This window comes from Acyrthosiphon pisum, chromosome X (genome assembly GCF_005508785.2).
Source record: "Acyrthosiphon pisum isolate AL4f chromosome X, pea_aphid_22Mar2018_4r6ur, whole genome shotgun sequence".
Lineage (NCBI taxonomy): Eukaryota > Metazoa > Arthropoda > Insecta > Hemiptera > Aphididae > Acyrthosiphon > Acyrthosiphon pisum.
Window position 1 is genome coordinate 47,278,721 of NC_042493.1, and position 26,135 is coordinate 47,304,855.

Here is a 26,135-nt window from a genome sequence, read left to right on the forward strand (position 1 = left end):
CACCAAAAGCCAAATCAATTTGCGTAAAAATCGATTTTGCGTAAAAATTCCCGTTTTCCTTAATTTTCTTTTGTTTTTCCCGGCGCTTTTAAAAACCACTGGGAAATTTAAATTTTGACCTCCCCAATGCACCAACGATATTCACTTTCTGATCGAACAAGATACTGAAGTTGAAAATCGTAGCATTATTTCGACTATTTATCGTGTACACAGACAAAAAAAAAAAATAAAAAAAAAATTTTTTTATAGTTATTTTATGTTCAAATTTTGACGAAATTAGATATTTAAACGAAGAAGAATGATTTTAGTTTTGTGAAGTCAAATTTTATCCACTTTCGTTTGCCGGAATATTTTTCATTTTTATTGTCAAACAGCGTTGTCCGGGTAAAAAAAATTGATTAATTAGCTCTTTTTGGTTATAATTCGCTGTACATATGGAAGCAAAATCATATTCTATTTTAATTTTTAGCCATCCCGCGTGGCGTTACCCATGAGACTCGTTTATGGTTATGTGAACAGTATATTATTATCAGGTAGGCCTACCTGTGGTAGATTGCGGACACAGCGAGATGGGTGATAAAATAAAACCTATATTACTATATTAGTATATCTTTGTAGATGAAAAAAATGTTTATACAGTGTACCTAAAATAGTATTGAAGTCATAGTTGATCATCCCGAAGTTTTAGGAGTATTTGATATTTATATATTGATATATTTTGGGGGTTATTTTATTTTAATTTATTTCATTTTATTTTTACGGACAAATCGGCTTAATTATACCTACCTTTGTGAAATAATTCTTATATATAACCTGCAACCAAATGCAACTACTAACAATTAGTAAACAAAAGAAAAGTTTCAATTTCAACCACGAATCTTAAGATCCTTGTTTGACCACCTCTTTAAAATATGAATATCAGAAAATGCTTTCTTATTGCACATCTATATCATCAAGGGACCTCGCTAGTCGCTACGGTCATTATTTAAGGGGCAACATTTAGGCAATTTCTAATCTTGTCATAGTTGCCAGGGATCTATGTGTTAGCAGTCTAGTAAAAAATACTTTTGAAAAAGTATTAAGATACTAATACTAGTATTCGAATAAAAAAGTATTAAAAATACTTTTAAAATACTTTAATAAAAATGTATTTTACGAATACTCACCACAAAGTATTTTAATACAAATACAAGTATTTTTTTTAATTTTATGCTACCTATATAATATAAATATTATATTGTACATCAGTGTAAGTACCTATTATGTTACTACTTATCATAGATTTTAACAATTACTATAACATGTCTGACTATTTAGAGATATATAAATGTTCACATATTACATTCTGCATTCAGATATGTTTCAACTAATATTGATTACATTTTAATGAAAAAAATTAACTAAATAGTGGTATTAACTATTAATATGGAACTTTTTTAAAATTATTAGATTTTTCAGTTTTCTTAAAAAATTTCAATACAGAAACCAAAAAAAAATATCATGTGGTATTTTTTTAATTTTAAACATTGTTATTATCTACTATTACTATTTATCTACAAAAAAATAATATTAGTTTTCAACGAAAACAATATTATTTTTATTGATGTCAATTTTTTGTGAAAAACTATAAATTAAAATTAATAAAATTGACTTTATGGTATTTTAATACAAGTATTTAAATTTTGTTAAAAATACTTTTAAAAAATATTTAAAATACTTATAAAATACATTGAAAAAATTGTATTTAGAATACCATATCCCAAGAACTACTAATGGGTGGCTGCTTATTCCAAACAATCATGTTCTACTACTCTTATCATATAAACTTATTGTGCTTCAAATAGTATAGATTGTTTATGCCAAATAAAAAATAAAAAAAAAAAAAAAAAAAAGAATACCATATAAATACTTCAAAAGGTATTCAAATACTTTACAAGACTGTGTGTTATTTGTAAATGATAATTAGTGTGAGTGAAATTAAATGTGGCTATCCTATCCTCGTATGCGCATGCAAATGTTAATAACTTGATACCCATATACATTTTACTACGCGAATTATGCAAAAACATACATTTGTTTTGATAAAATTAAAGTTAGTTAAAGTTGTCTGATTCAGGCACGCCCGGAGGGGGGGGGGCCAGGTGGTGCAAATGCACCACCTGAGAATTTTAATAATTTGGATTTTTCAAATAATTAATAAAATATAAAAATTCCTTATCTGTAAATTTTTAATTTATGCCCATGATTATTCCCAATATAGTAAATATTAAATACTTATTAGCTATTCTGGCATCTGGCTATCCTGAGAAACCACCGTCTGCCGCATTTTAGTACTGTGTACAGTCACGTCTAACCACGCGTCTATTAATACATTTATTTTGGTCACTTATAATATTATTATGAATTTCTGAATTTTTAATGTACAGGACTATTTTAGACAATCTCTATTTATTCCATATATTGATTCAATTATTATGTCTATAAAAGATCGATTTTCTGATGAAAAATTAAAAATATTTGCATTATTTGACCTACATCCCAAAAAAATTAAGCTTATGGACCGTCAATCATTCATGAAGACACTTGAAGTTATCAGTGAAATGTATGGATCTCTTCTGGACAACTTTAAAGAACAAGCCTTATCGTGGTATGAATTATGGCAAGATAAACCACTCGAAAATGACATGGAACTGATCGATATTCTTGATTACGAAACATTTTAGTTTTTACCCATCTGTATGTATGGCTATAAAAATAGCCATTACTTTACCTGCAACTTCGTGTTCAGTAGAAAGATCCTTCTGGTAATATTTTCTATATTATATTTCTAATTTTTTATTCGGTATATTATTGTTGAAAAATAAATTGTAATTATATTTTTAGCACATTACGTCGTTTAAAGACATGGCTGAGAAGCAGAATGGGAAATGAAAGATTAAGTAGTTTAGGTCTGATTAATATCCATCGACAAAGGTACGAAAATAAAGAATTTTTTGAACAGCAATTAGAAAGTATTATTGAAAAATTTGGATTGAGTTCTAGGCGGTTAGCATTGCTTTTCAATGATTAATAGGTATTGACTATTGTATATTTTTGTTTACATTATTTTTTATATTTTATTTGAAGTAATAAATAAAATGAGTTATGTTTTAAATATAATTTGTTATACCCATTATTGATGATAAATAATATATGTCATGTAATAAGTGTTAGGGGGGGTGGGGGGCGAAAGCCCCCCACATTTTATATTGATATTAAAAATATTTTGCACCTAGTGAGCTACATCTCTGCGGGCGTGCCTGGTCTGATTTTGATTCTGAAAAATATTTGAATTCAGCAGAAAAATGTCTGTAGATCGTACGAAACATTTTCCGTTTTCAATATCAATTTTAATTTTAATTATGATTCAAAAAGTTCATATTTTCAAGTTTTCAATTACAGTTCACAATAATAAAAAAATTAGTTTTTACAAAGTGCTTCGTAGGATCTATAGACAATTTATTGGTGAGTTTAACTTTTTTTTCAGAATCAAAATCAGACAACGTTAACTAACTTTAATTTTGTCAATACTTTAGGGCTATTCAGGTAAAATTGACGGCAGTTATGCATTTTTATACATGTTTAACTGCAAAATAATTATTAAATTTTAAATTTGATAAATGTTGTCAAAAAAGGAACTATAAATGCTTATAAAAAAAAGTTGTGCCCATGTGTATATATTATTTTTCAACTGCTATTGTAACAATATATCAGGAGCCTTGTATTAAATTTTTACACTTTTTTGCCCAACAGGCAACAGATATAACTTTATTAATATTCATAGAAAAAAAATAAAAAAATTGAAATATGAAATTGTCCGTAAACAGTTCAAAACAAGTTAAAATATTTTAAAAATTGAAAATTATTGAACAGTTATTCGTTTTGAATTACAACAAAATAACAAAATCGCCAAAAGAGTAATCGAGTTAATATCTTAATCTTGTAAAAATATGATATTCAAACGCTCATAAAAACTTAATTTGACTTTCTTGTAGACATTATTTTTTTTTTTTTTGATAAGGTAGAAAAACTTATGAAAAATCTTGCATTACATTGTCAAATCATAGGTTTAAAAAGAAAAATTTTTACGAATTTCTAACTCAAAATAATTTATACATTTTCGAGATTTTTATGTGTTTTGTAAATATTTGAAGTTTATAAATGCTTATAAAAAAAATCGAAACTATGGATTTTTAATAATTGTCAAATTTCATTGTTACATTAAGAGCCTTGTATTACATTTTCAAGGATTTTTACCTAATAAATAAAATTTTACTGACATTCATACAAAAAAAACCAAAATATTGGAAACTGAAAATGTCCGTAAACAGTTCAAAATAAATCAATATTTTTTGAAAAGTGTATCATGTATAAACAACCAGTGGAAATTTCATGTATCGACCAATTTACGGTCGACGGTCATTTGTTTAAGATTTACTCCAAAAACCAAAATCAATATTGTTAAAAACCAATTCTGAGTAAAAATTCCCGATTTTCCTTAATTAATTTATTTTTATTTTTCTCTGCGCCTTTGTAAACTTTTGTGAATATTATTTACTTTGACCTCCCCGATGCACCAACTACATTCACTTTCCCATCGAACAAGGGACTAAAGTTGAAAATCTAACTATTATTTCGACTACTCATCGTGTACACGGACACAAAAAATAAAAAAAACACACATTATTGTAAAATAATACATTCATCGCTCTACTCAGAATCTAAAAAGTTAACAAAAAACTGAAAAGTCAAAATAATTTTTAGGAGCGTGTTTTTAAATTTTTTCAAAATTTTTTGAAATTGGACATTAGACATATATTTACCGTAAATTAATGGATTCTCAAATTAAAAAAAAAATTAGCGTTAATCCACAATAATTAATAAAAAATCACAAAAAATTTGCAGAAAATTTTGAGTTAGAAATTTATATCTAAGATTTGAACATTTAATACAAGATTCCAAAGGTTAGTCTACCTTTAAATAAAAAAGTCTAATTGAAAGTCAAATTACATTTTTTTAATCGTTTGATGTTAAATTTTTTACAAAATTGGATATTCACTCCATTTCTCATGGAACGATTTCTATATTTTGTTGTAAATCAAAAACGAATAACTGTAGATATACTAAATATGAATGTGAACGACGTTCTTTCCAAATACTGAATAATATACTTAAAAGTTAAAACTCTAATTTGTGTTTTTAAAAGTATCCAAGCGTTTTAAATGTATTGTTAGCTATATAATATTCTTATTTTAATCTATACATATTATTAATGTATTGGGACATCGTATTTAAATAAAAACAATTTTTTTGTAAGTTTTGAATACCTATAAGACATTAGTTTCGACTGTTACAATAAAAACAATTAAGTAAGTAACACATAAGACATAATTCTAAACTGCAGGTTACTGCAGGTATTAAAAGTGATGGTATGATTAAAAAATCAGTTATGTATATATTGTATATACCTATTATTATCCTATTTATTATTTTATTATGTTATATTTTATATTAGACATAATATATATATTTTTTATTTGTACGATTTTTTTTCAATAAATTATTTTATTTATTATTATAATATTATAAAAGTCTGATAAGTGTATACCAAATAAATCTAAATAGCTGTATTTTTAAATTATAAGTTATAATATAGTTGTTAAAATGTATTTTGACATTTTTATTTCGTAATTTTCAATAAATTTGGGATTAAAATTCTAAATAACAAACTAGCCATACTTAAAATATAAAATATATACATAAATATTATGTGTACGTTAAAAAAAAATATTTACCTACTAAGCGTTCGCCTTGTTGTCAGGACTCGTTGACTACGCTCAATTGAAGCAAATGTTGATAGCTAAAAGCGAAGTGCCGATAGAGTTATCCGCAGCAGTAGCAGTGGACTATACAGTCGATACTCTGTCAAATAACGTCATGGAAACTGCGATCGAATTCGATACCAAAATTGAAAATGACGATGACGTTGTATCTGAAGACGATGTCTACGAACAACATCAGATCGAACAACAGCCAACACACTCTAGGACCGTGCCAGAAAATGCATCGTCCAGTGGTGCCTGTAAGTATATCGGCGAAGTGTGGGGTTCCAATGAGGATGAGTCCACCAATGATTCTTATTCTAAATTTGATGATGAAGAAAAGGGCGTGAAGTTTTACACGGAGAGTGACATGAATCGGATCCACGTGCAGTATTCAATTGAAATTGATAAATTGAGGTACGAGATGGACGCCCAGAAGCGTCGTTTGGAACGGCAGCTGCGCGACGATCGCAACGAGTTTGAACGTGAAAAAAAAGCGATCGAGGAAGGTACCGAGAGCCGCGTACAACAGATTGAATTGGTCAAAAAGCTGGAGCAGGAATATCTTGAGAAGCGTTTGATACGTGAAAAAGAAGATGTTGAACGTAAGTTGTTGCATGATAAAGAAGTAAATGAACGCAAACTGGAGGAATGTCAGCTACGATTTCAAGAACAGTTGGATAAACAAGTGCAACGTGAAAAGGAAGTTGTCGAAATGGTCAAACGGCTCGAACAGCTTACTTTTACGGAAAAATTCGATATAATGACTCGAAAGGCCACCAAAGAACGTGAGTTGTGGCGCTTGAAGTTACAAACCGAAATGCATGATCGCGGCGTTCTGGAAAATGAAGTGGAAACGTTGCGCCAACAAATTGAAGTCCTGCGGTTGGGCCACTCGGAAGATGAGACGGTATCACGTAAACGTAGGCGAGTCAATTGCGTATTGAACATGTCCGAACAGCAAGGCATTTCCAAACTCGAATCCGTTGTAGTTATTCGACTCTTGAACGGTGACATTTGCACGTTTCGACGGCAGTTAAAATCGCTCGCAAATGTCTTACATAAACACAAGCACGAGATCCAGGCTTTCGAATGTTGGTTTTTGACCGATAACGCCGTTCAGGATTACAATTACTGCAAAAAGACGTTAAGCGATAATATGAAATGTGTCACTTTCAAAAACAACCACATTAAAACCTTGGACAGCAACATAGAAATCGTAGCACGGACATTGTACGATCATCTCAAGAGCATGGGTACGATCGAAGCGGATGTTAGCGTACTCAGACGATTTTACGAAGAGGACACGTCGGCCGTTCATGCTACGTCGCCACTGATGGACAACTGTAACGAGAACGATCCCACACAGGTGCTACTGAGTCAAGTTTATACAATTGTAACCAATCTGTATAACGAGTTAGTAACTAAGGAAAAAAGTAAAAATAAATTTAAATAAATATACATTTATGCTAGTTTAATCGAAATACCCCCCCCCCCCCCATATAATCAACAACTTAATTATAATATAGATAAAGCTAAAATTAATTCATGCATGCCATATTTTCACCTATACAATATCATTACACACATTTAAATATGTTATATGTATACACATTCAAATGTTTTCTTCTGAATTAAAATAAAACCTATAATTATATAAATATTATAACAATTTTTACTTCATTTATTTTCACCACTAGTTCATGTATAATAATATATAGTTAGGTTTACATAGTAAGTAGTTATAATAATTTAACAGTCATATTATCATTAAACTAATTGGATGGATGCATATAGTTTATAATATCAACATACATTTACGCATAGGTATTATTTATATAATTTATATTATCATTTATCTGTAATATAATATAGGTGCATGTTTGCTATATTTTGCATAAGTATATTTCACACACTATTATGTAGTATGTACATTAATAGGTACCTATTGGCTATTAGAAAATATATCTTTTTCAGATAAGTATCGATCTACTAATTGCTTTTCATAATGACACTTCGTTTAGGGATTCTAACGAGTAATGAGTTATACTTAACAAAATAAAATAGATTTTAAAAATATATCACATAATAATATATTTTGCAGTTATACTGAAATTCATTATATTTAAATATGCTGAAATAATAGTCAGAATAATATTATAACAGTCATATATTACCATCGAATTATTAGTTATAATATGGATATGGATAGTTTTTGGGTTCTATAAAGTATTATGATTTTTGAATAATTCAAAATAAATTATCTGAAATGTTTTCCACTTTCGTTAAGAGGACGCTAACCATGCATTTGTTTCATTCAAAGTTCCATTCAAAGTTTGATAATAGGTAAATTTACTTTAAGAGGACGTTATACCCGCATGTGTTGTCTCCGTCTTACAAGTGCATAATATAGCAAATTATACACTCGGCAAAACACGTGTAGCTCCGTTGGTTTAAAAATTAGAGTGAATTGACCTCTTATAAAATCTAAAGGTAAGATTATTATCTAGACAACCTCATGAGATTTTTAGTATATTTTAATTTTTAAGTGAATTATGAGTACTTTAAGATGTACAAACAATTTACAATTTTAAAATACTCATAGCTTGCTTAAAAATTGAAATATAATAAAAAGCCCATGAGGTTGTCTAGATAATAATCTTACCTTTAGATTTTATAAGAGGTCAATTCCTCTAATTTTTAAACCAAAGGAACTACACGTGTTCTGCTGAGTGTAGAATTTGCTATGTTACGCACTTGTAAGACGGAGACAACACATGCGGGTATAACGTCCTCTTAATATTAAAACTAACAACACACTATTGAAAATTTGTTACTATTATAGTGAACGCAACTTTGATATGTCGTACGGTTGTAAGACGGAGACAACAAACGCATGTGTTTATACCTAGGTAGGTAGCTTAAAGTGAGTCGTCAAAAATAATATTTTTTTTGGTAAAAAATACTTGAAAATATTATACTAAGTTCATCACCCGGTTCATCACAAGACGTGGTTCTTAATTTATTATTGTAATTTTTAAGTAGTTTTTGTGTTTCATGTTTAAATTATTTTTTTAAACAATATAAAGTAAATATTAACTAAATATGGATATTATTTAATTATAATATATTAATATGGTATGCAATTGATCAGGTTATAATAGAATTAAAATAATATTTAATTATTAATGATTATTTATGAATTTCCAGGTAATGACTAATAGTCAAAATTGATTATATTAAATATTATTATTTATTATTGATCTAAAAATATTTAATTTAAATTTTAAATAAAATATTTTTACAATTGATAATCTTTTGAGTTGATAAATTCGATGCAGGAAATAGAAATCCATTTAGTAAAATGTATGAATAACAGAATAAATATTATTATTAAATGTTATTAGGTATACACTTTTAAATTAAATATTTTGTAATTTTGTTTTAAATTAATTAAATATTCATCGAGACTTATTGTTTATAAATTATAATATAATATATATTTGATTCACCGAATTTATTTAAAAATTACTAAATAACAAAAAATGTGTTTTGGAATTTGCATATTTGTCCCTGTACTTGTTAATAGTAACTTACTATATGTTCCACTTTTAATTCCATTTTTACCGTTTTCGCTGAGATGACATAAAGATTAAATATTTTAATATAAGACAATTTTACAACTGTAACATTTGAATTCAATAACAAATCATTGTATATTTGTTAAATGACTCTGAGCGGAGAGATCAGCTTTTGTCAGCCTATACATGATGTCTAAAGATCATTATCTTATTAGTTAAGCATTATATATTACTATTGCTTTAAGTAATTCATTTTTTTGTTTGTTCTGTGGTGGAGTATAGAGTGTACTAGTTTTTGCCAAAAAAAAATCATATATAATATTGATAGCTGTTATTAATTATTAAGCTATAGGTTAATAACCTACCTATAATAAGAGAATATTGCGTACCATATAAAAAGTGTAAATAGGAAAGTATAAATAGCTTAATAATTGTTTAACTAATATTTTATAAGCTGAATGGCAAAAAGTTTTAGGCCCCTAAGATTATTAAAATTTTTGGATTATAAATTAATAACTTCAGAGAATATCTGCAATACCTAGAGGAAATGTTATTTTTTCGTTTAAATATAACCAATTATATACAATTTAGAACGACGATGAAAATATATTTAATAAAAACATATATATATATACCTTATATTATATAGGTACATTTTGTTGAAAACTGTTTCTGAAATCTGTTTACATTTTTTATTATATATTTTAAAATTTATACTACCATTAGTAATTTATTTTTCTTGTAGTAACACGGTAGATTGAACTCATTTTTCCAAAAATAAATCACATATTTTATATAGTAATTAATAATTATTACCTATAAACTATAATATTATTTCATATTTAAACTTTCGTATAATATTACTAATTATTATTAACTAATAAAACTATAATAATCAATACGTACCGAGGAACAGCGTGAATAGCTGGTTCATGCCGTTCATGATACCTAAATATTTTTAAAATGGAAATGTGTTTAATAGTAAAAAATAACATATGTCATGGTAAAAAGTTTCCTACGAATAATATTTTATTTTATTTCAAAAAAATAATTAAAATTATAATTTATCGTTTAAGTATACAATTTCATAAAAATTTGAACTTGATTTAACTTTTGTGTGTAATGCATATATGTTTTTGAGATTTTAAACGGCTGCAGCGTAAGAAAAATGTATGAGGAACCTTGTATTAAAGATTGCGGAGGTTATACTATTTACAAATTTAGCTAAGCAAACGACGACCGTTAGTCTTTAGTAAAATGACACAAAATAACATAAAAAATCATATAATAGTTAACAACTTAATGATCGCATAATAATATAATCATATGATTAGCAGATTAGCATAGGCTATTTAATTAGAATAGATATACCGACTACCGGTGTATATTTGACGAAATAATCGTATGCGGAATAGTGTAATAGGTATCTACATATGTACATATATTATTTCTCAAAATTATAAATGTTATACTATATAAAACATAATATGGCTTGAAATCGAAATAAAAATAAATTCTTCTTATCGATATTATTTTTTTCTAATTTCAATTAAAATACAACATATTGTCATATTGATATGTAAAATATATAACTATTATCTTTAAATTACTATGCACAATATTGAATATTAATTTTATAATCCGATAATATATATATTTTTCCGATTTTAAAACCAATTTTAAAAACTACTTCTCCATTTTTATGGTTTTATTAATTAATATTAAATAATATTATTTTCGATTTTGTTTAGCTAGATTTAAATATAATAATTTTGTATTTCGTTTATATTTCATCGAATAACTTATTAGTTATTACCTACTACCTAGCGATAAAAATTTTTAGGAAGTTTTAAACTTGTTGAGTATTGTTGAATGTGAACTTTTAATTAATTTTTTTTTTAAATTTAAATTCGATTTGTATATTAAAATTATACAACGATTTATATTTTGATATAAATTATAAATATTATTACCTGAAAAATATATTACTTTTGAATTGTTAAAAGCTTTTATTTAGCGATTTGTATCGTCGTATTAATATTCAATTCGTCCAGGAGGTAGTGTGCCGTCTACCTAGAATATCAGGAACCAATTCGGATGCAACCTTAAAAGTTAAAATCGATTACACGATTACAAGCCCCGATAAAAAGTTTCGTTAAATTCCTTGTTTGAAGGAATGATATCGATTTTATATTTTATTGTTATTTGACTTTGTGTTCGACTTTCAAAATAAACAAAAACATGTTGTACATTTAAATAATGTTTAAATTGTTTTGAGACAATATTTAGACAAATCGATATGACATTCCCTCAAAAATATTATTATCTATCTTTTTTGTAATGGGTTATTTTACTCTAAGATTACTTCAAAACACAGAAAAAACGATTCTGCGTAAATGCGTTTTGTCTATGTTACGCGTGGGCCAGAGAGAGAGAAAACAAACAGTGCGCTGGCATCCTCTTAAGGTAATTAGTGTTTGTTTTTGGTATTGCGACATTCTTTAGTTTTATATTCTGAGAACAATAAACGTTCGTAAGTCATAACACATCTACACGATAGTACAAGACCATCGACTGCCGTTAGAATTATAATTGTTTATATTTGCCTGTTGATAAAAATACAAAATGCAATACCTACTCGGGTTTTATGATACCTAGAACACATCGTAAGTATGTAACATATGTGATTATTAAGGATAGTAAAATATAATATTATATACTCATACTCTGTCGTGTACTTAAAGAATACTTATATTTTGCATTCGGAATACGTATTCGCATAAATTAGTATTAAAGCGTATTCCGAATACGTATATTCGAATTATAATCGTAAAAGTATTCGAATACTACCTATTAGAATATATTTTTTCTCCTCTAATATTTGTCAGTTTTGGAATGGTTGAAAATAAACGTTGGTCAATCATATTTCATTCAAAGAGAAAAACTATTGTTTATAACTTAAAATGTGCCAGATTTTTTATAGAAAAATTTGTTTTGTCACAAAATATGTTTACTATTTTTCGAGTTCAAAAAAGTATTTTTCAATGAATAAAAAAAACAAAAAAAACTATTCAGCATAGTGTACGTATTCGAATATTTTTTTCAAAAAGTATTTAAAATAGTATTTAAATAAAAAAAATACTGTTGTTTGAATACATTTATTCGAATTCTTTACAAGACTGGGGCTATATTTCTGAAAGTAGTTTAATGGTTATAATGAATTTTATGTCTGGGGAAATTATTGATTAATAAATATATTTTGTTTAAATTTGTTTATTTGATTTATACAAAAAGCAATGAAATTATATTATTATAACCCATTGCAGCTGATCGATGTTTGTATTTTGGTTTAAAAAAATACGATAGTCGTACTATTATTAGATAAGGGGTAATGTGATATTATATACTATGCTGCAAATAATAATAACATACAGACTACCGTGTTTAGTAAATAATAATATAATGTAAAATAATGTCGATAAGTCATGCTGGAATAAAATTATTGTGTGTTCTGCGTAAAACACGATAACCCGATGTTTATATTATATACAACCTATATGCAAGGGACTTCCGGCGCGTGCAGATAAGAGGCAATATGTGGCATTATTTTGTTTATATAAAAAATAGCGTAGGAGGCTTCCGTGTGACCATTGCACAATTATGTGCTCATATACACCCAGATAACCGGATAAATAGTGGGAAGCCATTCTTTGCAAAAAAGGGGCACCGGTCTAAAGACTGTCTTGAGACGTGGATTAAATTATATTTACAAGACTATTGGCAATTGCAAGTATGAATTAGGTACACCTTATACTCGGTCTGCGTTATTCAGACTTGGTAAATGTTGTTCTGAACTCTTGGAATGATAATGTCGATAAATGTGAAATACATAACTACTTGTTTGAAAATTACTCAATCCTTTCCATTCAACGACTTGAGCCGACTGGAGCTCGTAGCTATCGCTGTTGTTAAACACTGATAGGCACAGTGATACACTGATACCTATAATAGTGTAATGCGTAATTTAAACAATACTCACATATGCGCAGTTGTAGGGTTTAATAATTAAAACATATTAAGTCTGTGTAGATTAATATGCTATCGTCATCAAGAATCGTCGTCGTCATCGCGTTCGTGCACGGCATTACTGCACAGACCATTCCAGCGAACCATATAGGTAATTATTTCGTAAACACACATATTTTGCCACACTGCGTTATGAATACTGCTAAACAAGCAAGTGCTATAAAAAAAAAACAATATAATAATATTAGTTTTGATAAAAATGCATGTTTGTATTTTTATTTTTTTATAGTACATTAATTACACCTTTATTATTTGTTATTATATTTTATTAAAACCAGGACTTTGCACTCGAATAATTTATTCGGGTCTCGGGGTTTAGGGATGTATTTGGGCGTTCAAACACAGGAATGAAAAACTTAAACAAACGTTTGGGTTTTAACAACAGTTATTATTCGTGTTGATATTTGTTAATACGCGGTTATTAAAATAAAATTAATTTCTAAATATTATTGTTGAAAAATGTATTATTATTTTTATTATGAATTGTGGTTAGTACCAACTATATTACTACATTTTAAACGATTATCAACGGGTTATATTTATACCTATATATATTAATTTCAATATTCCCGTGTGTAAGTATATTCAAACTCCTCCTAAACGGCTGCAACGATTTTTATGAAATTGTTCGTGTGCTTAACCACTTAAGCACACGAACAATGGGTCCTTGAATGGTTTAGATTTACAATTGGACCTGGTAGGGCCAACCCAGGGAGGTGCTCAAACGGGGATTTTGAGATTTACGTTTTACATTTTTGTTTATAAATGTTTGCTATTAGGTAAAGGAGAAATAATTAGTAGAAATTAGTATTTATTTATTATTGGTTGCCATTGGTTATTCGGGCAGATCAGATAGGTACAAGCCGCGGATGCACCAAATCGAATTTTCACACCTTGTCTACCAAGGTGGCCTAGTTGCACTTATAGCTGCTCATCGATATGCTTGATATGGTGTCGCACATTGTCCGCGATCTGAAATAGTCGGATTACCTATTAGGATGGCTAAGTTGCAGTTAATGCAATGAGCTCCACCCAAAAGGAGTTGAACAATCACAATTTTTTTAAGAGTTGTCATTTTTATCAGCTAGTATTACATATATATATTATATGTATTAAGCTATTCTACTTTAAATTTACTAATAAATAATATGCCTATTTAGATGATATGTTAAAATATGATATTTTATTTATTGTTAGTTTAATACCGTATTATCCCGGTCAGTATAGGCAGGAATGATAAACCGTGTAGAACTTTGCCCATTGTACCGCATTCTGCAATATTTTTAAATTAGATATAAGTGTATAACATAAAACTAAAATCATTCTTCTTCGTTTAAATATCCAATTTCGTCCAAAGTGTAACTTCAAATAACTATAAAAAAACCTGTGTACATTTTCAATATAATCAATTTTGTCAAAACTTGGACTTTAAAGTTTAAATGCTTTTAAAAAAATCTTGGCTAAGTATTTTAAATATTTTTAAACTGATATTGTAACAATGTGTGAGGAGCCTTGTATTAAATGTTCAAGCATTTTGACCAAATGAATACAATTTTATTGACATTTATAGAAAAAAAAACTAATAAAATTAGAAATTGAAAATATCTGTTAACAATACGAAACGGGTCAAAATATTTTGAAAATTAAATCAAGTATAGAATATGATAAAATAAATATATGGTATAAATTTAAAGTATCTACTGTTATTCGTTTTTGAATTACAACAAAATAAGAAAATGTCTCCATGAGAAATCGAGTAATCCAATGTTGTAAAAAAGTGAACTTCAAACGCACATTAAAATATAATTTGACTTTCTGGTAGACATTTTTATTTTGATAAAATTAGACAAACTTATGAGGAATCTTGTACTAATTTTAAAATTTAAAATATAAAAATAAAATATTTTATAAATTTCTAACTCAAAATAATTTGCAAATTTTCGTGAATTTTGTCAAACTTCACATTCATGAAAAATGTTTATGGGTCTAAGCTCAATGTTTTTTTAATCTCCACTAACAAACTTACGAAGAACCTTGTATTATATTTTCTAGTTTTTTACAGAGCAAACATTTTTTTATCGACATTGATTTAAAAAAAACAAATCATAATCGAAAATTTCATATGCCTATAAAGAGCTCAACATGAGTCGAAATATTTAGAAAATATTATGGTGTTTATAAAATGTTAATAAAAGCAGTCAGTGAACATTTCATGATTTACTGTAATTTTTTTAAGAGTTAGTTACACTTGCAATTATCAAAATCGATTTTGTGTAAAAATTCCCGTTTTTCCTAACGCTTAATTACTGGGAATTTTAAATTTTATCTCCCAAATCACAAACTAAATCTACTTTCCCATTGGAAAAGATACTGAAGTTGAAAATCGAAGCATTATTTCGACTACTATCATGTAAGTAAGTAGGTAGTAAGTACACATAAATAAAAAAAAAACACACATCATTATAAAATCAATACATTCATTGCTCTGCTCAGAATTTAAAATCCGAATACTGTATAGGGCGTGAGAGTTTTTTTTATGTAACACATGTTTTTGTACTAAAAATGCACCGGCTCCGATTCAATACCGACCGTTTTTAAGGAATTCAGTATAGGCAATTCTATATATTCTAGTTAAAATCTGTGAACATAACATAAATTTGACATTTATTTTTGAAATCTTTAATGATAAATTTATTTAGAACTAACTAATTAATTATAGCAGAACAACCGAGTCTAAAACCATATTGCACATCAATACATCAATAAGAACTGAGTTGTCTGAGACTCTAAAGGCAAAATATTATAAAACACAAGTTTTTCGAAAATCTCATCAATATGGCTTAAAATAGAAATAGGCCAATAAAATTCCTGAGTCTAGATTTATAACCTGATACGGAATGTCAGAGCTGAACATCCAAGTACATGGAAATATACCTTTATCTAATGAATGCCTCATTAAGATTAGTCGATGAGGAAAACAAAGAAAAGACTTGTGATTGTAAAGGAATGTACTTGGAAAGCCATCGGGCACAGCTGACTTTAAATTCCTTAACATTATTTTGAAGCTTATTTGTTATTACTTATTATTCATAATTTTAATAGCCAACAATTTCAATATAACTATTGTGACAAATAACATATTTTGCTTCAATAACTTTTGAGTAAAAATATTTTTTATATAAACACTTGGAAAAAAATAATTTTTTTTTGTAAATGTAAAGAAAAATGTTTTTATTTTGGATTAAGGTTTAATAATTAAATTTAAATATAAATCAGAAACATATATAGCTAAAGCTTAACTTTACTTATTTTTTAAATTCGTAAAATATTATTTTTTTAATAAAACAAATTAATTTTTATTACAAAAAACATTTTAAATATTATTAATGTATAAAAATGACAAAGAATAATAATTATTAAGTGAATAATTTGTTTATGATGATTTCTCAAATCTAACAATTGATACAAAATATACTGAATAAATGCTTAGTACTTGAATAGAATTCATTAAAGAAGCTTAATTGTTTTAATTTTTAATTTTTTTTAACAATAATAGTTGCTCGTTTTTAACAAGCTCTAAATCTTTTCTAAGTTTTTGTACATTAGCTGTGGCTTGATGAGGATTTTCATTTTCAATCTGAAAAAAAGTAATGCAATAAATTATAAATTATACTAAACCGAAAAATAAATATATGTTATTTAATAATTATAATAAAAAAACTATGTAAAATACCTGTTCTTCTAAATCTTTAATTTCTCTTCCAATTGTGCCTGTTTGTTTTACAGATGTTATAATGCTTGAACTGTTAGAATGAATAGCAGCTAATAGTTTATAACATTTTCGGATTATATCATCTTTTTTAGCTACCTGCATAACATTTATAACTATTATAAAATTAAAAGTTAAGAAACAATTAATGAAATTTAAGTACCTTAAACATCAATTCATCAATTGAAATAAAACATCGTTCTACTTTACCATCTAAAGAATTTATTTCTTTTTGAACTTGCTTGGTATCATATAAATTTTTATTAATTTCTTTTTTCTGTTTTTCAATATTAGATATAATTTCTAATATTCTTTGTGTATAACTTGATCTAAATGACATTATTAATTAAGTATTTTGAACAATGTTCATTACTTATAATATAGTGGATTTTTAGTTTAATTTGATACATTTTACAGACCTTGAATTATAATTTGGCTTTGAGTCTAAATCATTCCTACATATTTTGATAATATCTTCTTTTTTTTGTATATCTTCAAAAATATTTTGTAACTTCAACTTTTCATTTCCGTGCACCGTTTCTAGTTTAATATTTTTGGCCTAGAAATAATAATTCATATATTATATATATATATATATATGATTGCTAAAATGATTTTTCTGTCAATGAGTTATAAATTATTTATTGCATAAATTTATTTTTGAAAGCCATGAGGTTTAATATAAAACTTTTATATAAATGCTTTATAATGTACCTATAATGTAAAACAAGAAACCTAACAAATAATAATGAACAAAACCATGATAGTTATGTATATGATGTTAACTATTGGCAGGACCCCCAGAAAGGGGTGTGGGCTGTTAGACCTAGAGTACAGGGGCCAGGCTATATCAGGGGCCTGTTGTAATTTTTGAAATTTTGATAGGAATACTTATTTTATGATATAAATGTATACCATAATATATAAAATAATATTATATTTTAAACTGTGGATTAACCATTGATTACTTAGAAATTATACATGGGACACCGGTATTACTTGTAATGCATTGTATTTTATTGGAAGTTTTGTATAGAGCTCGCAAAAACATTTAGCACAGACGACAATAATTTGATGTGGGAGACCTGACTAGCAGTAAATAATATGTATAATAACTTGAGGAAATCAGTAAAAGTAAAAAAATAAATAACAAGTTGGATTAATTATAGCTTATAATATACGTTATGCCTTCAAGTATGTATGAATGAATTTGAGAAATTGTTTTTAAGTATGTACCATACAAAAAGAAATTCATAATTTCTGAGTTATTTATGCCTTATAATATGAACCTTACAATAAAGAGGAATTTTAATATAGAAATTGTTTAGTATACTTACTCGTTTTTTAATTAGTTCATCGTTTAGCTCTGATAAAATTAATTTCTGTTCAATTTCATATTTACTCCATTTATTGCCCATTCTTTTTATTTTATCTGGTGCCGCATCAACTTTACTTTTTAATTTAGTAATAACCTCGGGATTATCAATAATATTTAAACTTTTTTCTTGAACAGCAATTTCTTTTTCTAGTTTTTCTAATTTCAACATGAGATTTATTTTGGTGGAATGTTGCTACATAGACATGGGACACATATTTAAAATAAGTTTTTAACTATTAACAAAGAAACTACTTACTTTTAGGGTTAAATTTTTTAGTTCGTTATTTTTGGAAATTAGCTCTTCAATATATGCTGATTCAGATTCCTTTGATATTTTTTCAACTTGATCTTTAGATACATTTTTAACCACAGGATTAAGATAACTTGATTGTTTAGAATTGTTTTTTTCAATTTCCTCTTTGAATATTCTAGACTAAAACAGATTAATTAATTTATTATATACCTGTGGAATTTACCTTATTTCATTTTAAGTAATATTTAATTAACATTACCTAGTGTATATGATAAAATTTAACTAATATATCAATAATTTGTGTACAAAAACACATAAATTATTTATCAATATTATAAATTTAATATCAAAATGAGATTTATACATTAAATAATTAAAAAATGTATAAAACATTATCAATTGGTGATTGAAAATGTATTTTATATTTAGATATACATATAATTACCAACAGGGATGATCAGGAATTTACTATATATATAGATACATTAATTTTAACTCTAGATACAAGGTAGATTCAACATTTTTGAAATAATATAGGATACAATTTTAAAAACATAAAAAAATGTAAACCAGGTACGGCAATATTATTTATTTAATTTAGTATAGTTTATTCCTAATTAGTTATATAGAAAGTGTGTCTTATGTCATTGTATGCGTGGTTTTTTATGATTATGTATGGATAACGTGGAATTTCAATAAAAAAAGTTTTTTTTATTTTGAACTGTCAATTTTCTTTACAGCAATTGAAATATTTATAACACTTATTTATAACAGCAAAATCAACTTTACTTTTTCATATGGAAATAACTATATTTTTTATAAATTCATTACCCAATACTTTTTATTAAAACAATTGGTATAAATTTAATTTACGAGAGAAACATTATTTCTTTTAACTATCTTTTAATGCGATTTCATCTTTTTATAGACTTAAATTAATTCAATGACACATTCCAAAAAAAAAATATCATTAAATTCTGAGATAAATGCATAAAAAATAGTTGGCAAACATTATTTTTATCTTAACAAGGATTACCTCAATATATTTTTTTAATTTATTGCATTTCCAACATTAAGTAATTATGGCTTAAAATAAACCATATATTTACATGAATAGACTTACCAATATAGGTATTTAAATTTGTTCTTTAATCTTTAACCTGGATAATAATCACAATTCATGCTATTGCAAGAAAAGTAGCTTAGAAGAAAAAATTGTATAGTAATCAATTAGGTTACTATGATTATAATAATAAATTACAATAAAAATACTTATTTAATATTTTATGATTGTATGACAAAATAAAAATAATAAGTTATGTTTGTCAACTAATTTTTAGGAATTACCCTCATTTTTTTTTTGTTGTGGAATGTGTCATTAGTATAATATCGATTTAGGTGTATAAAAATATATCAAATTACATTAAAAGAAAATTTAAAAAATATTTAGGTAACTTTAGTAAATTACATTTATAAGAATTATTTCAATTAAAAGGATTAATGAATTTACTCAACTTCAGTGGACTGTAATTTAAAAATAGCAAACCAAAATTGATAATTTGACTATCAAATATAATAATATTTTCAGAATAAAAAGATTTACAAGAATCCATTAAAAAATATAGTTGATTTTGCTGAGGTACAACTGCGACTATAAAAATTTTGAAATTGCAATAAAATATTTGTAATAAAAATTGTCAGTCAAAAATAAAGAAACATCTTTTTAGTTTTTTGAAATTCCATATTATTGATCCATAATCATTAAAAAACCATGACAAATTAGATAGGTATCATCACAGTATTTTGATATGCATCCTCTGCTCTTTAATTTGCCTTTATTGTAGTTCTCCACTTCTTATTGGCTGTCAATCATATACATACATATATAACATAGAACAAAATCAACCAATGAGAAGTGGAGAACTATGACATAGGTCGGAGGTGAAAGAGATGCGTATTTACTGCGCTAAAGTAATACAACTGTGATGATACCTACCTAATTTGTCATGTGAAAAACCACATTCACAACAACATAAGATAAACTCTGTAAAATAAACAACAAAACAAAATCGTAATGTAGTATAAACAACTTACTTCAGGTGTAAGCTTTATAAAATTAAAAATACAAACATAATATTAGTCATAGTTGAATTGTTTGGTCTGGATGCAGAAAAACCTTTCAAATCTTTAAGAAAATAAATTATAACTAACAAATCTCAAATTTTGTGTTCGACAAATTAAGTGATGAATCATTAAATCTATCCAAAAAACAAAAACAATTACCTAGTCTATACCTTTACCTATATGAGTTACACAAACACCGTTATCAGTGTTCTATTCATCTTTTCAACTTTTTTATTCTTAATTTGTTTTAACTATTTTTACAAAATATGTTTTTAATTAATTTTGTGATTCCATCAGACCTATGGAAATGATATGAGTCAAATTTAAAATCATATTTGAATACTCTATTTAGTCTAAAAAAAAATGTATTTTGCTTTTTATCTAATATCTTCACAGAAAAAAAACATGATACACCAACAAATACACATTTAGATACAACATATAAATAAATCTAAGATACATGCTCAGTGCTTACCCTTGATTACTAAGACTCAGACACTGACAACATTTTAATCCGGAATGTTTTATTTGTTTCATAATTTAAAACATGATAACTAAATAACTTTTTCAGATAATACAAAAACAAAACGAACACCGTGAATTAAAATTATATCAACTAATATTTAATTAGATTATTGCAAAATCAATATTTACTACAAATGAGGAAAGAACAAAAATTCAAAGTGGTCAACATTCAAGTATGGACTACTAAACTTTCGCATATTTATTACTTTAATTTAAATTAGTAAAAATATTTTATCAGAATTTTTGTATGTTTTTAAGACATCAAATGTGCATCAAAATACAGAATACATAATAATATCTACATTTTGAAATATTTTTAATTTAAATGGACATAACAATATTAAAATGGAACTTGTATAATACACCTAGGAGCTAAATTTACTTATTGACATTTTATCTGAATTGTATTAGATATTATTATATACCTCTGATAAATCATCTGTTGTTCTAAGTTCAAACTCATAAATATTCAGCAATCTTTTTGTATTGTGTGTAATCAAAGAAGGAATTAAATATTTCAAATCCGATGGTTGTTCAGTAATATATTTTAAGCTATTAATACAAAAATGTCTCCATTCTAAAAAACAAAATAAAAAAAAACAAAACAAAAAATTAAAAGTCGATCTTATTGATTCAACATATTAATCTATACTAATAGTATAGGTACATACATATACTTCAACAACATTATATAATGAGTTAAAATAAGTAAAATTATGCATAAATAAAATTAAAATTAGTATGGGGAGGGGAAAAATTTTTCATTTTCAATCTATAAAAGTAGGTAATTCAAAATAATTCTGTTTCAGTTACTCAAGAACTTGATTTTTACATTTTATAATAGACGTAAACACAGAATCAACCAGATAATATATTATTGTTCTTGGAAGCGAGTCCCTTAACTTAATTAAATTTGAAATATTCATATCATAATATATATATACATACAAATATTCAAATGAAAAATTATATCAAAAGAAATATAAATCCAAAAAATCATTTCATGCAATTAATACTTAAAATAAAAATTCCACCGTTACAGGCAAATTTACTATAGTTTAAAATTAAATAATATGCAACAATAAACAATTGTATTTGTTATACTTAAAAAAAGAACACCGTATAGTAAAAACATTTTTCAGTATTTAACAAATAAATATTTTATTTGATTTAGATTATAAGTCAGAAGAGGTATTTAAGCATAACTGTACAAGTATTACTGTACATAATTGGTAAAAGAATCTAACAAAACGCACTCCGGTGGAGACACTTTGTACCTTCCGGTACGAGATAGGCTATATTGTTTATATTGGTTATGTACTATGGTATTTTACTTTTTAAAACTAAATTATTTTTGTTATTGTACCCTCTTTACATTGAGTTTACTCAAGTTTACTGAATTATATGTTTGTAAGACAATTTTTATTAATTAATTAATAAAATTTTCAAAGAAATAGCAGCTCGATAAAGAAGTAACAATCATTGCAGTGTATATGGATATGAATCTTCTTATTGAATTGAATCAAGCATATGTTTATCAATTGCCAATGTGCCAATAATAAAAAAAAAATTAAAAAGTTCAACTTTAATTCAGTAAAGTACTTAAATTATTAATAAAATTAAAGTGAAACAATTTCATTATTTTATTGAAATAATTGGGTTGATACGGTATATTATATCAACAAAAATGACTTCACAGGAAAAACTATCACTCCCTGTAAAATAATCGGATTTCGTTTATTTATTTTTTATCTAATAGAAAAAAACATTTATCAGGTCAGATCAAAGGTCGAATTTTTATTTTACTTTAAATAGTGGTCGAAAAATAAGTTTGAAATAGAACTAATATTGTGCATTATTCAAATGCATATTTTAGCTTCTATAATTATAAATTATAAAATCGGGCTTTGATCCGACCCACAAATTGTTCTCCTTTTAAATAAAAAAAATAAACAAAACCGAACATTCTACAGTGCGTGAGTTTTTCCTGTAATACATGTTTTTTACAAAAAACCGGCCCAGCTCTGACGCACTGAAGTGAAAAATGTATGTAATAAAATTCACAATAATTTATAAGATAATAATTAAAAACTAAAAATATCATTTAAATATTGTAATTTATGTAATATTTTGTTTAAATAAAAGTTATTAAGTTATTTTATTGACTAAGTATTAAATAAACAATAATAATGTTGGTTACAAATTCCTATAATTATAACAGTTACCACATAAAATAATTTGTAGTCTTTTCTTTCAATTGTACAATGGGAATGAATTTGTGAGTCACACTTTACATAAGAAAAAAATGTCTATTAATGTTAATGACATAATTTCAGTCTACAAGACAAAATTTGTAGCAGAAAATAAAGTGAAAATATAGCACTTACGTGTTATATTCAAATACACTTAATTTAAAGCAAACCGAGAATGGGGAAAATACAAAAAAGCTGATAAAAGTAACTCAACTCTACGTCCCGAGCAAACCGCCTATTCATGAGTTTCCCGGTTGTATATTGTTTTCCCAATATTATGTTCTTAAGAACCAACTCAATAACATTCATTATATTGCTATATACATACATACATTTATAAGAACATTAGAGCATTCCTTTCAAAAAATGTTTGTTTTGTTTTAACAAATTTTGTCTATATTTGAATTTTAAATGCATATAAAAAAAAGGGGGAAGTAAGTGTTACTCTGCTTTATAGTAGGTTACAAGTGGGTCACTGTAATGGACGGTGTTAAATTTGAATTCAATGATATAAAATCATTGTATACAAAAAATGATTTTGAGCGAAAACGGTCAGTCACCCTATGATATTACCAAGTATATTTGATGATATTATTATGATTAAAGTAATTAATTTTACTATTAGGCATTAGAACTTACAACAGTAGGTTAAATTCACTTTTTCCAAAACAATTACATCTCAAAATGTCATTATGTCTATAAAATATAATAATATACACTAAAAAATTCATATATCCAAATAATATTTTTAAATTACAACAAAATAACTTAAATCATAATTCTTAGTTTTGATATGTAATATTGTCCAATTTGAACTTAAAGTGTTTAAAATATAACTGTGTTAGTATATATTTTAAGTTTTTGGTTACAGTATAAATAATTTATAAGAATTCTTATTTTAAATTTTCAATCCCTAGCTATATAAATTGAACATTTACAATTTTTCAACAACAATAAATTTGAATATTTTTGATATTTTGGTAAATTTGAACTTTAAATACTTGCCTATAAAAAAAACCGTGCCTATGGAGATATTTAATATTTATCAACTACTATTATAACAATTTATAAGGAACCTTGTATTACATTTTATGTGTTTTGACCCAATGAATAATATTTTATTGAAATGTATAGAATAAAAAACTAAAAAAATTGAAAATTGAAAATGACTAAATAATTCAAAATATTTTGAACATTTTATAATGTATAGAAAATGAAAATAAACATTTTATCAAAATTTAATGTATTCAAGTACTTGCGGTTAATAATTTTTGAATAAAGACAAAATGTATACAGCATTTTTGTACAAGAATTTGGTAATTTACAGGTAATTTTCCAACATTTAACTTCAAAAGCTCATAAAAATTAATTTAACGGTCCGGTACATTTTTTTTTAAATGTTACATGTTGGATAACTTAAGGGGAATTTTGTATTACATTTTCAAAGCTTAGATAAAAAAAGATATTTTTTTATGAATTTCTGAATAATTGAAATAAATTTACAATTTCCGCATATTGTTGAATTGTCAACATTTAAATACACACTCATAAAAAATTATTGATGTTTGTAAGCTCAACTTTTTTTTTTTAATTTTCACTGACTTCAACTTACGAGGAACGTTGTATTACATTTTCAAGATTTTTGATCATCCAAACATTTTGTATTGATAATAACAAAAAAAAAAAAATAAATAAAATTTGAATATTGCTCTGCCAAGAGTCTAAAATACCACTGTAAAGTGGAATAGATCTTATAATGATGTTAACATTTATAAAAAAAACTCAATAATCAAGCGTCAAAATTAATAAAAACTTTAAAATAACATACTTATACATATATAGTAAGTAGTAAGTATGTGCTTTTTTTCAACAGTGATAATTTTAGATAGTATTGACAGAAAACAATTATTGTTTATAGATAATCTTGAAAACCACACACCATATTTTATAGTATGATTCAATCACATTTTCTTAATAGAAAGAAAGTAAAAGAAAGTTTTAATTTAGAACTTTTAGCATTTTATTAAAAATAATAAAGATATGAAAAATAAATGGCATATTTTAAAAATTATGCCAGTTAGCAGAAAAATGAATTCCAATTAAATGTATTATAATAACATCCAACATATTGTCATTTTATCATTCAAGTAATGATTTGATACTCATTGATTCTATATATTGATTCTATTCTATAATACCATTAATTAAGGTAATAACGTAAATGCCAAACCAATATTAAAAATGCCCAAAACAAAGTAAAAGATATTGTCAATGCCTAGCATAGGCGCAACTAGGGGGGTGCTTGG

The 26,135-nt window shown here is 25.9% G+C and overlaps 1 protein-coding gene across 2 annotated transcripts in view; it reads right to left on the reverse strand.

Moving 5' to 3' along the window:
• Positions 1 to 16,728: 16,728 nt before the first annotated feature.
• LOC100572931 (coiled-coil domain-containing protein 22) overlaps positions 16,729 to 26,135 on the reverse strand; it is a 15,346-nt gene continuing 5,939 nt past the window's right edge. For both annotated transcript variants that reach the window (XM_003240001.4, XM_016803443.2), the window contains exons 5-11: positions 22,003 to 22,154; positions 18,932 to 19,108; positions 18,635 to 18,868; positions 17,717 to 17,856; positions 17,461 to 17,626; positions 17,262 to 17,396; positions 16,729 to 17,165 (exon numbers count right to left, since the gene is read on the reverse strand). In XM_003240001.4, the coding sequence (XP_003240049.1) occupies positions 17,055 to 17,165; positions 17,262 to 17,396; positions 17,461 to 17,626; positions 17,717 to 17,856; positions 18,635 to 18,868; positions 18,932 to 19,108; positions 22,003 to 22,154 (1,115 nt within the window). In that variant the 3' untranslated portion in view covers positions 16,729 to 17,054. The remainder of the gene's footprint in view (positions 17,166 to 17,261; positions 17,397 to 17,460; positions 17,627 to 17,716; positions 17,857 to 18,634; positions 18,869 to 18,931; positions 19,109 to 22,002; positions 22,155 to 26,135) is intronic.